The 14,129-nt window shown below is 36.7% G+C and overlaps 1 protein-coding gene across 9 annotated transcripts in view; it reads left to right on the forward strand.

Annotated features, from left to right (window-relative positions):
• Nucleotides 1–14,129, forward strand: part of BRAF (B-Raf proto-oncogene, serine/threonine kinase) — a 207,442-nt gene that overhangs the window by 72,443 nt on the left and 120,870 nt on the right. For all 9 annotated transcript variants that reach the window (XM_074378994.1, XM_039472551.2, XM_010340390.3 and 6 more), the window contains one exon: nt 1,629–1,730. In XM_074378994.1, coding sequence (XP_074235095.1) covers nt 1,629–1,730 — 102 coding nt within the window. The remainder of the gene's footprint in view (nt 1–1,628; nt 1,731–14,129) is intronic.

A 14,129-nucleotide genomic window follows, 5' to 3' on the forward strand; every position in this document is an offset into this window, starting at 1 on the left:
CCATCTGAGTAGCTGGGACTACAGGCATGCACCACCATGCCCGACTAATTTTTGTATTTTTTATAGAGATGGGCTTCTACCATGTTGCCCAGGCTGGTGGTGAACTCCTGGGCTTAAGCAATCCACTTGCCTTGGCCTCCCAAAGTGCTGGGATTACAGATGGGAGCCACTATGCCAGGCCAGCTTCTGCTGTTCTCACAATCTTTCAGAAGATGCTGATGCTGCTGGTCTCTGGACCACACTTTGAGTAGCAAGATTTTATATCACAAGAGACATGAAAAACAATTGAAAGAACTTAACATTTGTAGAAGAATAAAATTAATATCCAGAATAAAGAGTATCTATAAATGAGTAGGAAAGAAACAACTCAATAGAATAAAAGGGAGTACAGTATAGGGAATTTTCCAAAATCTCAAATGGCCAGTAAGCATTAAAAATGCTTAACTTTGTAGGAAATACAAATTAAAACATGATTATTACCTTTTCCCTTTCAAATTGGCAAAAGTTTAGAAGTGTGATTATGCTGGGTATTGGTGAGATTGAGGGGAAAAGAGTGACTTACACCCTGCAAATAGGGACTTGACTTGATACATGTCTTCTTTCGGAAGACCATTTGGCATATTTATTAAATTTTAAGTTACATATATCCTTCAGTCCTGGAATTGTATACCTAGATATCAAAAAATAAAACTTGCACCTTTACCCTGAAAGGCAGTTCAGAACTATTTTGTTGAAGTATTGTTTGATGTTGAAGAAATGGGATAATCTAAATGTTCTTTGGAAAGGGAATTATTAAATAAACCAAGAGACTTGGAACTCTTTCTTTTCTTTTCTTTTCTTTTTTTCATTTATTTCCCTGTACTTTTAAAAGTTGATATCTGACATTTTTTCATTATAAATTTAAATAGTTTTAAAGACCATAATTTCTACTGTGTATTATATTTATGTTAAATACATTTTTTGCACAAACCTTAAAACTGCAGATCTAGATCATTCAACTTAGAAGTAGAATCTGCTATATAACCTAATTTGTGTAGCCAGTTCTCACTATCAAACCAGACAAGTTGGACTCAGTTGTTTCCTGGATACCACTAAAATCTGGAGACTGTTGAAATAGCAGTGCATGCTATATAACCATTAGGGAGTAAAATATATACATATTGATGTGGAGAGACTTCTGAGGCATTATTATTATGTGAAAAAAGCAAGTGTTGAAAGTATTTTATATATAGTATTTATTTATATTTGTATATTTCATATATATATGTATGTTTTTTCCATGAATGAAAGGGAGACATGGAAGACTGCTCACCAAACCATAAACAGAACTTAACTTTTTCGAAAGGGGGCCTGGGAATTTGAGGAAGATTAAGAGAGATTTTCATGGTTTATTCTGAATATTCATGTATTATTTGAATCTTTTATAGTTGAGAATAAGTTGTATTACTAGTGTAGAAAAAAAATTAAAGATGTATAATAATAAAAGAGAAAAACCACTTACTAAATGATCTCTAAGCTCAAAATTTGAGGAACACTGGCAGTTACTATAATGTAGTTGTCTACATTAAAATATTTCTAATTCATATTCTAAGTGATTTTTATTTAAATTCTTTTAAAATATTTTTTAGGTGTGGAATATCAAACAAATGATTAAGTTGACACAGGAACATATAGAGGCCCTATTGGACAAATTTGGTGGGGAGCATAATCCACCATCAATATATCTAGAGGTAAGCTTTTGAGTATCATATCTGTGGTAATTTTGGAAAAAAAATGAATTTATAAAAACATTTGTATGATAATCTTGATTATTTTAGGGGATGGGATTTAGAAGTAGATTTGGGAAGAGAGAATTAGCTTTGCCTGTATTATACTTCTTAATCTTGTTTTGTGTCACTTGTTATAATAAACATGTATTTTTATAATTTGGAAAACACCAGTACTAAGGGGGATGTCATATTATTTTAAGATACTACTCTGAATTTAAAAAATGTTTATTTTTCTGTGTGAGATGGAGTCTTGCTCTGTCACCTAGGCTGGAGTACAGTGGTACAATCTTGGCTCACTGCAACCTCTGCCTCCTGGGTTCAAGTGATTCTTCTGCCTCAGCTTCCTGAGCAGATGGGACTACAGGCACATGCCACCATGCCCAGCTAATTTTTGTATTTTTAGTAGAGATGGGGTTTCACCATGTTGGCCAGGCTGGTCTCGAACTCCTCACCTCGTGATCCTCCCAACCTCAGCCTCCCAAAGTGCTGGGATTACAGGCATGAGCCACTGCGCCTGGCCAATTTTTTTTTTTTTTTTTTTAAAGAGAAAGCACGCAGTTTTGGAGCTCAGCAAACCAGTTACCATATTGGAAAATGGGATAATTTTGTAAAATATTTTTTTCCAGAATGAGTCCCGCCAAAATTTGTTTCCGCTTCCTTATAGGAAAAATTTATAATTTTTAAATCGCTCACTCAGCATTGTTTAGCTTTACTGTTTAATAGTGCTTAGGTTTGTGTCAAGCCTTCAGCATAATTGTAAATTTATATTCATTGCTCTTAATCCTGTGAGTTAATAGGTGCTGTTATAATCATAGGTGAGCTTTCTTAGCATTCGTTTCTTTATATAGTCAGTCAGACTCCACAGCCAACAAGCTGTTACAGAATCTGGGTGATCAGGCTCTACAGCCCACATTGCACACCACTACCCTACACAGCCTTTCTCTATAAAAACTGGCTCAGCTATCATCACTAGTGATGCAAGAAGATGGAGAACTCTAAATTAAAAATGATCAGGTTGCCATTTGGCTCCAAATACCAGAGATTTTTAAGCCCAGGTTGTAAGCCCAGGTTGAAAGACTTCTAAATTTTTAACTTAGTAATTTAATTACTTTTTGAAAGGCAAGTTAAGTCTTAAGTATTTTAGGAGGAAGTAAGTTTATATTTCTAAAGTAAACTTGGAAGTTTGGGAATAATAGCTAATATGCTGTTTCTTCTCTTCTTCATACAGCTCATCCCAGATTCTTATTTCTCATTACTAGTTCGTACACTTCCTAATATCCTGTGCTATCTTCTATGCATACATTACTGAGAGACTGATCAAAGGTGTCATAGGAAGCAAATACTCCTAATGAGAATGGCAATTTTTTATTAATCAGAATTAGACAATATAACCAGCAGTTTTTCTTCCAGCCACTTCTGTGTCTTGGAGACTTTCACCCCATGCTGAGATGTAGTTCATTGGCATCAGCCGTGCTTCACTATAGCAGTGATTCACTGCCTTCTCCTCACATATGTCTTCAGGCTTTTTACTATTTGAAGATTGATCACTAACAACAACACACCTTAGAGCTTCTTATTCTGTGCCCAGTACTGTATTAAATGCATTTTATTACTTAATTCATTCCTTATAGTTACTTTGAGAAGATACTAGGTACTGGATATTTTTGTTACTCTCATTTTACAGGTGGAAAAAGAGAGAGGATCAGTAACTTAACTAAGGTGGCACTGCTAGTTAGGGGAAGAGGGCAGATATCTAGGTCAGAGGTCTGTGTTCTTGATCACTATTTTATTCTACATTTATCGTGATTTTGTCTTTCTCTTCCTCTACCCTCACCCCCCAGACAGCTTTTTTTTTTTTTGAGATGGAGTTTTGCTCTTGTTGCCCAGGCTGGAGTGCAATGGTGCAATCTCAGCTCACCACAACCTCCGACTCCCGAGTTCTAGCAGTTCTCCTGCTTCAGCCTCCCAAGTAGCTGGCATTACAGGCATGCGCCACCACGCCTGGCTAATTTTTTTGTATTTTTAGTAGAGTCAGGGTTTCTCTATGTTGGTCAGGCTGGTCTCCAACTCCCAACCTCAGATGATCCACCTGCCTCAGCCTCCCAAAGTGCTGGAATTACAGGCATGAGCCACCACACCTGGCCCAGCTTTTCTTATTTGGGCTAAATATTTCTAATTCCTTCAGTCATTCTTTGTGACATGACTTACAGACCTTTTATTAGATATGGTCTTTTGGGTTGGTCCTTTTAGAATTAGACACACAAAATTGAACTACTTATGAAATTAAATCTGACTAGGACAGCATACATCAGACCATAACTCACAGGTTATCTTATTAGCATGTGGTAAAACAGATTCTTATTCTTGGGGACTTGTGCTATACAATGTGTGTGTATTTGTGTGTGTGTGTGTGTGTGTGTGTGTGTGTGTGTGTGTAGTATACAGTATGCAAATGTATGCATAGACACGTGTACATACACACACTGAAGGCAGCAGTGTAATATAATGATTAAGATGAGCCATGGAATCATACAGACTGCATGTTTGAATCCCAACTGTGGCTTAGTTTCTGTACTCAAGATACCCAGTCTTCTTATACCCCATCTGATTAGTAAAATAGGAATAATATCACACCTTTGGTCATTTAAGGATTGAGTTTATAATTATGAAATAGCATAGTTCTTGATACAAATATTAAGAATTCTATAAGTAGTTGATTCATCTTGTACTGTTTTAGGCTTTGGGGAATAGCAATTTTCTCTCCCCCCACCACCACAATGGATTCTCGCTGTCTCCCAGGCTGAAATGCAGTGGCTCAATCTTGGCTCACTGCAACCTCCACCTCCCGGGTTAAAGCAATTTTCCTACCTCAGCCTCCTGAATAGCCACAATTGCAGGCGTGCACCACCACACCCAGCTAATTTTTGTATTTTTAGTGGAGGCAGGTTTCACCATGTTGGCCAGGCTGGTCTCAAACTTCTGACCTCGAGTCATCCACCTGCCTTGGCCTCCCAAAGTGCTGGGATCACAGGTGTGAGCCACCGTACCTGGCCATCACCGTTTTATGTACTATGAATAGGCTCTAACCAGCCCAAGAGAAAAGACCTGTGTGTACTGATATTTGAAGGCCTATCAGTGAAGAGCCAGATCTACTGATTACCTACTGAGACACACCATTCTGCAGGTTTCTACTCTGCCATTTAAGGTTCCTTAACACTTTTTTTTTAATTAGGGTAAAATATGCCTAACAAAAGATACCATTTTAACCATTTTTAAGTATATGGTTCTGTGTTATTAAGTCCATTTGTGTTTTTGTGTAACCTTCACCACCATCCATCTGTAAAAATTTTATCCAAAACTGAAACACTCTAGCCATTAAACACTAAATCTCTATTCCCTTCTTTCCCCAGTTCCTAGCAACCACCATTGTACTTTCTGTCTCTGTGATCTATGAATTGGACTACTCTAGGAACTTCATATTACTGGAATAATAAAATACTTGTCCTTTTGTGACTGGCTTATTTAGCTTAATGTCTTTGAGGTCTATCCATGTTGCAGCAAGGATAATGCATATATCAACATTTCTTTCCTTTTTAAGGCTGAATAATAATCCATTGTACATATTTACCACATTTTGTTTATCCATTCATCCATCAGTGGACACTTGGGTTGCTTCCCCCTTTTGGCTTTTATCAGTAATGCTGCTGTGAACATAGGTGTACAAGTATCTGAGTCTTTTTTACTTCTTTGGGGTATATACCCAGGAATACAGTTGCAGGATCACATGGTGATTTTGTGATTGTTTTTTCTGGAGTTGCCATACCTTTTTCTGTAGCACTTACACTGTTTTCTACTGGCATTGCACATTTCTAATTTTTCACATCCTTATCAACACTTACTATTTTCTGTTGATTTAAAACAACATAGCCTAATGCATGTGAGGTGATACCTTATTATGGTCCTGATTTGCATTTTCCTGATGACTAACAATGTTGAACCTTTTATTATATGCTTATTGGTCATTTGTATGTCTTTTTTGAGAAATGTCTAATTTAAGTACTCTGTCCATTTTTTAATTGGATTTTTTGTTCTTGTTATTGAGCATAGTTCTTTATATATTCTAGATATGAGTTCTTATTAGATAGATAATTTGCAAGTGTTTTTCCCATTTTGTGGGTTCCCTTTTTACTCTGCTTATAGTTCTTAAGACCAGATTATCTATTTTTTCCTTTTGTTGCTCATGCCTTTGATATCATATCCAAGAAGTCTTCACCAAATCCAATGTCATGAAATTCTTCTCCCAAATGTGCTTGTATTTAGGTCTTTGATCCATTTTGAGTTAATTTTTATATGTGATATGAGGTAAAGGTCTAACTTCATTCTTTTGCATATGGATACCCAGTTTTCTCAGCATCATTTGTTGAAAAGACTGAATGGCCTTGGCACTCTTCTTGAAAACCATTTGACTGTATATGCAAGCATTTATTTCTGGATTCTTTATTATATGCCATTGCTCTAATGTTTGTCTTCATGCTGTCATCAAACTGTTTTGATTACACTAGCTTTGTAGTAAGTTTCGAAGTCAGGAAATGTGAGTTCTTCAACTTAGTCCTTTTTCAAGATAGTTCTTACTATTCAGGATCCCTTGAGATTCCATGTGATTTTTTTTATTTTTATTTTTATTTTTGAGATGGAGTCTCGGTCTGTCACCCAGGCAGGAGTACAGTGACATAATCTCAGCTCACTGCAACCTCCACCTCCTGGGTTAAAGCGATTCTCCTGCCTCAACCTCCTGAGGAGCTGGGATTACAGGTGCATGCCAGCATGCCTAGCTTTTTGTATTTTTAATGGAGATGGAGTTTTGCCATGTTGACCAGGCTGGTCTCAACTCCTGACCTCAAGTGATCCACCTGCCTCAGCTTCCCAAAATTGTGGGATTATAGGTGTGAGCCACTGCTCTTGGCCTCCATGTGAATTTTAAAAAGAATATTTCTCTTTCTACAAATAGATCATAAGGATTTTGATAGGGATTGCATTGTATCTGTAGATTGCTTTGGTTAGTACTGACATCTTAAGACCTCTTAACTCTTAAATATGAATGGACAGTTAAGAATAACCAGATATTTAAGGAAAGTTTTCATCAGGAAAGGCAACAACAGAAATGGTCAACAGAAACTCAGAAACAGTATAGAATACAGAAGAAAACTTGAAAATAACTATAATTAACGTCAGAGGTAAGATACATTATTCCAGTCTTGCTTCATAGCAGTACTAAAGAAGCAAAAGTAACAGAGAACAAGAAAGACCTCTTGGAAATGAAAAATACAATAGCCAGAAAGTTTTAAAACTATATGTATATACAGACATCTCGGTAATATGTATGTGTATATATGTATGTAAATAAATATTGAAAGGTAGATAAATGTTCCAGAAAGCAGAGTAAAAGCAGAGGAATGGGACATTTTAAAGGAAACATGAGAAAAATTAAGGAATAAATCCAGATCCATAAAAATTATAAGTGCTTTTAGCTGCAAGAAACAGAACCCTTCAAGAAAATGTTGCTGTAACAAATAGGGATTTTCATTTCCTTTCACATAGTAAGAAGCACAGAGGTAAATTACTGTAAAACTAGTTTGTAGCTCGAAGTTGTCAGATACTTGGTTGAGTCGCTATAGTCCCTTTGGCTTTTCTGTCATAAGTACAGCAGATTTTAAGATCTTTCCCTCATATAAATCCCCAAAGTTGAAAGCAGAAAACAGAGAGGTTCTCTTGTGTACTAAGCTTTTGCTAGGAGGAAAATCTTTCTGAAAAATCCTCTGTAACTCTTCGTTTTATGTCTCATTGAGTAGAATGAGGTCACATATCACTCCTAGACCAGTGACTATGCTTACATTTCCTGAAATGAGGGGAATAAGTCAGAATTCTCCAGTGTTCACAGTTTTTCTTCAGATTAGTTTGTATGCAGGGAAGTAGAAGTTGTTCTATGATTATTTTATTCTATAGTTTTTCAACAGAAACCCCTTTTATGTTTCTAAAGGAAGATACATCTTCAACCACTTATTCTTCTTCTCTTCATTGTAGCAAAATAGAGAAATTGGTTACACTGCCATCAGAAATTCTCTTTATTTTCTTTTTCCCATGTACTAATTTCTTTTAAAACTATCTTTTCAGTTCTAAATGTTCCCCTACCATCGGATAACAGTTAACATTCTGTTGATTCCCTTGATGATAACTACAGTGAAATATGAGATGCAGTACTCTAAAGAATTTCAAATTTGTCTTCTCAGTCGATCTTTGGTACCCTTTTTTCTATCGTCATCCAAAAAAAAGATGTTTACCCTGAAAAGTTGTTCCCCATAGTTTCTTCATTTCCTCTCAGTGTTTCTGTATTCATTTATCCAAAAAATTATTTGAATGCTTTCTGTGTGTAAGATATAATGCTATATGCTTTTCTAGTAGTAGATTCTTTATTCTGTGCTTGATTCATTGGAGCCCAGAGGTGAAGGGATACTGTTTCTATAATTGCCCTACACGTGAGTTCATTGACTGCCTTAGAATTTATGGTTGAATCATAAGAGTCCTCTGTAGACTGATGAAGACAATAATCGCTCCTGACATTTACTGAGTACTTACTATATACCAGGTACCAATCGTATACTAGTTCATTTCATCTTCAGCCTACCCTTTGAGTTACACTTAACTATTCTCACTTTCATTTTATAAATGAAGCAGTTCAGGCACATAGGGATTTAATAATATGGCCAGGGTTACACAACTTGTAAATGGTAGCCAAGGTTTGAATCCCAGACTTTCTGAATTTACAGCCCGTCCTGTTAATCACTATCATTCTTATGCTAGACAGCCTTTCTGGTCTTTAGTCTATATAGAACCTAGAATAATACAGAGGCATTGTATCAAATCTAGCAATGAAATGAATACTGGAAGCTGGATGCTTCCTGTGGAATGCAGAATAGTCCATTATATATGATATGTGGGCAGTTTGTAACATTTCATTGTATCTTTCGAGAGCAAGAATAATAAGACTAAATTAACTAAATGATAAAAAATAAAATTTTTATTTCACTGCTTTTTCTCATTACATTGAAATTAAATCGATCCTTAGATTTTTTTCCCTTCTACTTTAATTGAGAAATAATTCACATAGTATATGGTTAACTTTTTAAAGCTCGTAACTCAGTGGTTTTTAGTGTACTGACAAAATGGGCAACTGTCACCAGTATCTGATTCCAAAACATTTTTATCAGTCCCCAAAAGAAACCCTCTATGCATTTGTAGTCATTCCCTGCAGCTCCTGACAACCACTGATCTACTTTTTGCCTTCATGGATTTGCTGACTGAAATATTTCACATCAATAGAATTACACTATATGACCTTTTGTGACTGGCTGCTTTTACTTAATATAATCTTTCCAAGGTTTGTTTATGTAGTAGCATTTATCAGCACTTTCATTTCTTGTTATGGCTGAATATTTCATATACACACATATATCACGTTTTGTTTATCCATTCGTCAACGGATGAACATCTGGGCTATTTATATGTTTTGGTCGTTATGCATAATGCCACCATGAACATTCATATACAAGTTTTTGTGTAGATATGTTTTCAATTTTCCTGGCTGTATGCCTAGGAATGGAAGTATGCTGGGTCTTGTGGTAACTCTGTTTTACATTTTGAGGAACTGCTAGACAGTTTTTCAAAAATGCTGCACTGTTTTATATTCCTAACAGCAATATATGAAGGTTACAGTTTCCCCCCATCCTCATCAACACATTATTATCCATTTGTTTAATTAAAGCCATCCTAATATGTAACAATTGGTATCTCATTTGGTTTTGATTTACAGTTTCCTAATGCCTAATGATAAAGAGCATCTTTTCGTGTTCTTGTTAGCCATTTGTGTATCTTCTTTGGAGAAATGTCTATTCAAATCCTTTGTCCACTTAAAAAACTGGGTGTGTCTTTTTATTACTGAGTTGTAGTTCTTTAGGCCAGGCATCGTGGCTCTCACTGTAATCTCAGCACTTTGGGAGGCCAAGGAGGGTAGATCAGGTGGGTTCAGGAGTTTGGCACCAGTCTGGGCAACATGGCAAAACCCCATTTCTACAAAAAATACAAAAATTATCCAGGTACAGTGGTGCATGCCTGTAGCCCCAGCTGCCCAGTAGGCTGAAGTGGGAGGACTGAGCCTAGGAGGCCAAGGTTGAAGTGAGCCAAGATGGCAGAGTCACCCAGGCTGGAGTGCAGTGGTGCCATTTGGCTTACTGCAGCCTCCACCCCCCAGGCTCAAGTGATCCTCCCACCTCAGCCTCCAGGGCAGCTGGGACTACAGGCGTGCCTCACCGCACCTGGATAATTTTTGTATTTTTAGTAGAGACGGAGTTTCACCGTGTTATCCAGGCTTGTCTCAAACTCTTGGACTCAAGTGATCCGCCCACCTTTGCCTCCCAAAGTGCAGGGATTACAGGCATGAGCCGCCACCCCAGCCAGGAGTTCTTGATATATTCTAGATAGCAGATCCATGACTTGCAACTGTTTTCTCCCATTCTGTGGTATTTTTTTCCACTCTTTTGATATTGTCTTTTAAAGTACAAAAATTTAAATTTGAATGGAATTCCAATTTATCTATTTTCTTTGGTTGCTATGCTTTTGGTGTATTATATGTAAGAGACTGTTGCATAATTAAAGGTCAGGATAACTTATTCCAATGTTTTTTCCTAAGAGTTTTATAGTCTTAGGTTTAGTTTGCTGCCTGCAGAGCTCAATTAATAAGGGCAAAGTCTAGTATAAAGTGACTGTTTATTCCAAAGTTAGATTAAGGGAAGAAGCAGCTCAGGCTTCCTGCCTTAAGGGTACTACTTCCCTTTTGGAGCAGAAAGTGGGCACTTTTAAAGAAGGTGCCTACACAGGGGAAGAAATGAGCAGGTGGGAGATCAGCATATTCCCTTCAGTTCCTTATCTGTCAGACAATCAAGTTGGTGGCTTCATGGGCAAAAATAACTCATAGAGGTGGCTGAAAACTCTAGCAGGCATAGTTTGGGTTCTAAATTGACTATTATCTCTTGAGGCAACCTCCTGATGGGTGAGAGTTTTGCTCTGGATCCTCTAAACACATAGTTATATCAACTTGCCCTGTAGGGAGTGTCTGGTGAAGAGGAAATAAAAGGCTGTAAATGCATTTCTTATATTCTTTTATCTTTTTCTTTCTTTCTTTCTTTTTTTGAAACAGAGTCTCATTCTGTCACCCAAGTTGGAGTGTAGTGGCATGATCTTGGCTCATTGCAGCTTCTACCTCCTGGGCTCAGCTGATCCTCCCACCTTAGCCTTCTGGGTGGCTGGGACTACATGTGCATGCCACCATGCCCTGCCAGTTTTTGTGTTTTCTGTAGAGATGGAGTTTCACCAGATTGCCCAGGCTTTCCTCAAACTCCTGGGCTCAAGTGATCTGTCTGTCTTGGCCTCCAAAAGTGCTGGATTACTGGCATGAACCACCACCCCTGGCCTATAATTGCATTTCTAAAGAGCTAAGTAGGAAGTGGGGAGGAGAAAAATGGGGGTGCTCAATTATATGATAGGCATATTACCCATTTTGTTTTATTTTTAATTTTTGTAAAGATGGAGTCTGTGTTACCCAGGCTGGTCTTGAACTCCTGGTCTCAAGTGATCCTCCTGCCTTGGCCTCCCAAAGTGCTGAGATTACAGGCATGAACCAACGTTCCTGGCTTATTTTGAGTTAGGTTTTTTAATATGTTGTTAGGTATTAGCCCAACTTTATTTTTCTACATGTGGATATTGAGTTGTACCAGCACCAGTTGTTGAAAAGACCATTCTTGCTTCATTGAATTGTCTTGCCAGCATTGTTAAAAAATCAGTTGACGGTAAATGTAAGATTTTATTTCTTTTTCTGTTCTTGTTCTATTGAGAAATAATTCACATTACTATTCATATAATACTATATGATTCACTTTTTAAAAGTGTGTAATTCAGTGGTTTTTAGTGTATTTACAAAATGGACAATTGGCACCACTATCTGATTCTAAAATATTTTTATCACTCCCAAAAAGAAACTCTCTATGCATTAAAAGTCATTCCCTCCAGCCCCTGGCAACCACTGATCTACTTCTTGCCTTTATGGATTTACTGGTTGCAACTTGTTCTATTCTGTTCTACATGTGTGTCCTTCTTCCAGTATTGTTACACTGTCTTGATTATTATAGTTGTATAGTAAGTTTTGGAATCAGGAAGTATAAGTCTTCCAACTTCTTCTTTTTTAAGATTATTTTAGTAATTCAAAGTCCTTTGTATTGTCCTGTGAATTTTAAGATGAGCTTGTCAGTTTCTACAAAAAAAAAAAAAATTGAGATTTTGATAAGGATTGCATTGAATTTGTAGATCAACTTGGGAAGTGTTGTCATTTTAATGATATTAAGTCTTCTTAGATTTTTTTTTTTTTTTTTTTTTTGAGATGGAGTCTTACTCTTGTTACCCAGGCTGGAGTTCAGTGGCTCAATCTCTGCTCGCTGCAACCTCCTCCTCCCGAGTTCAAATGATTCTCCTGCCTCAGCCTCTGAAATAGCTGGGATTACAAGCACCTGCCATCACACCCAGCTAAGTTTTATATTTTTAATGGAGATGATGTTTTACCATACTGGCCAGGCTGGTCTCAAACTCCTGACCTCAGTGATCCACCCACCTTGGCCTCCCAAAGTGCTGGGTTTACAGGCGTGAGCCACTGCGCCTAGCCTCTTTTTTTGAATTAAAAAATAAGACATGGTTTGTGCCCTTAACTAGCTTGCAGTTTAGTCATGACGAGAATCAACAAAGTAATATAGTAATAACAATGAAAAACACAACAAGAATTATGAATACTGCTTTTTTTTTTACTACCCGTTATTACTAATACTGGTGGTAGTCTCTACAATAATTTATTTTACTTGTATTATCTCATTTAATCCTCACAAAATCATTTTGAAGTTGAGAAAAATTAGCCATATAAAGAAGAGTATGATAAATATTCTAAAGGAGATAAAGAGAAAGGATACCTCTTCTGGATTTTAGCAAGGAGAGCTTAGAATTAGATTGCTTGAAAAATCAGTAGAGTTTTGATTAGAAGGAATAGGGTTTTGAAAAATTGTCTCCTGAAGAAGTGGTATCTGGTATCTGCAGCATTTTGAATAACCAAAAGAACTTTGGTGATGATAATTGTGGTTGAAGTTTGCACATATTTTGGAGTGGCTTGCTCATATTACTAGAGTGAGAAAACAGGAAAAGGGAAAGGTAGATAATATGAGAGAAAATAGAGGGAATGGTAGACTAAGGCCCTAAACACGCGATGTTAGCACTAAAGTGAGAGTTAAAGAAGAATGGGGAAAGATGTGAAGAATTATGCAGATAAAGAAGTAAACTTTAATTTGATCACTTTGATTTTCAGAGTGGATTTGAAAATAATATTATTTTCAGAGTGAATTAAAAATTGAGGGATGAAGTTAAGATCCAGAGAAGAATTAGGAAGGTTGGAATAACTCTTGTGACTATGATAATGATGTTAAAAACAAGCAGGATTTTCAGGCAGTCGTGTGAAGAACCAGGCAAATCTAAGTTTCATGAATAGATCATGGAACTAATTAGACTAGTTTTGTTATTTTCTCCAGCAGTGTGTGGTAACCTGATAGGAAAAAAATAGAATAATTGAATGGTAAGATTTACCCAAAATTTGTATCTGGCAAGCTAATTGATAAAATAACAAGAATTAGCCAGAAAATCTAAGATACCACCAATGGCATTGTTGCAGTGGTGAACCACAAAGTACATGAAGGACGACAGTAGCCAAAGCTTAGTAACTGTTTGAGAGATTAATGTTGACCTTGAACAGATTAATGTTGTGAGATAGAAATTTAAGAAGGTGGGATAAATATGTGTGCCTAGGGCTGTGTGAGGTTCTAAATTGAGATCTTTTCATCATTTGTGTTTCTTTTGTAAAGACTGTGATGCTTCTCTGAGCCTTGAAGATAGAATGGAAATAAATGCCTTTAGAAATGAGAGGTTTAGAGAAATCTGTGGCAGGAGTATTAAAAGACTGATTGAAGTTCATACTGGATACAGCAAGGGTAGTAGGTGAAATGAACCAGAGGTCTTGGTAGATTGCAGCTTTGAAAATGGAGAGAGATGGAATAAGTAGATGTTTTGTACTTAACAAGGAAAAGCTGTTGATAAATGGGGTGAAGTGATAGTTTGTAATCTGTCATAGAGGGATCAGTATAATTTTTAAAATAAAGTCTATCATTTTGAAAAGGAAATAATGTTTGGAAAATTGTTTCTGTTCATTTCTTTTCCTAAGGT

This window comes from Saimiri boliviensis, chromosome 10 (assembly GCF_048565385.1).
Source record: "Saimiri boliviensis isolate mSaiBol1 chromosome 10, mSaiBol1.pri, whole genome shotgun sequence".
Lineage (NCBI taxonomy): Eukaryota > Metazoa > Chordata > Mammalia > Primates > Cebidae > Saimiri > Saimiri boliviensis.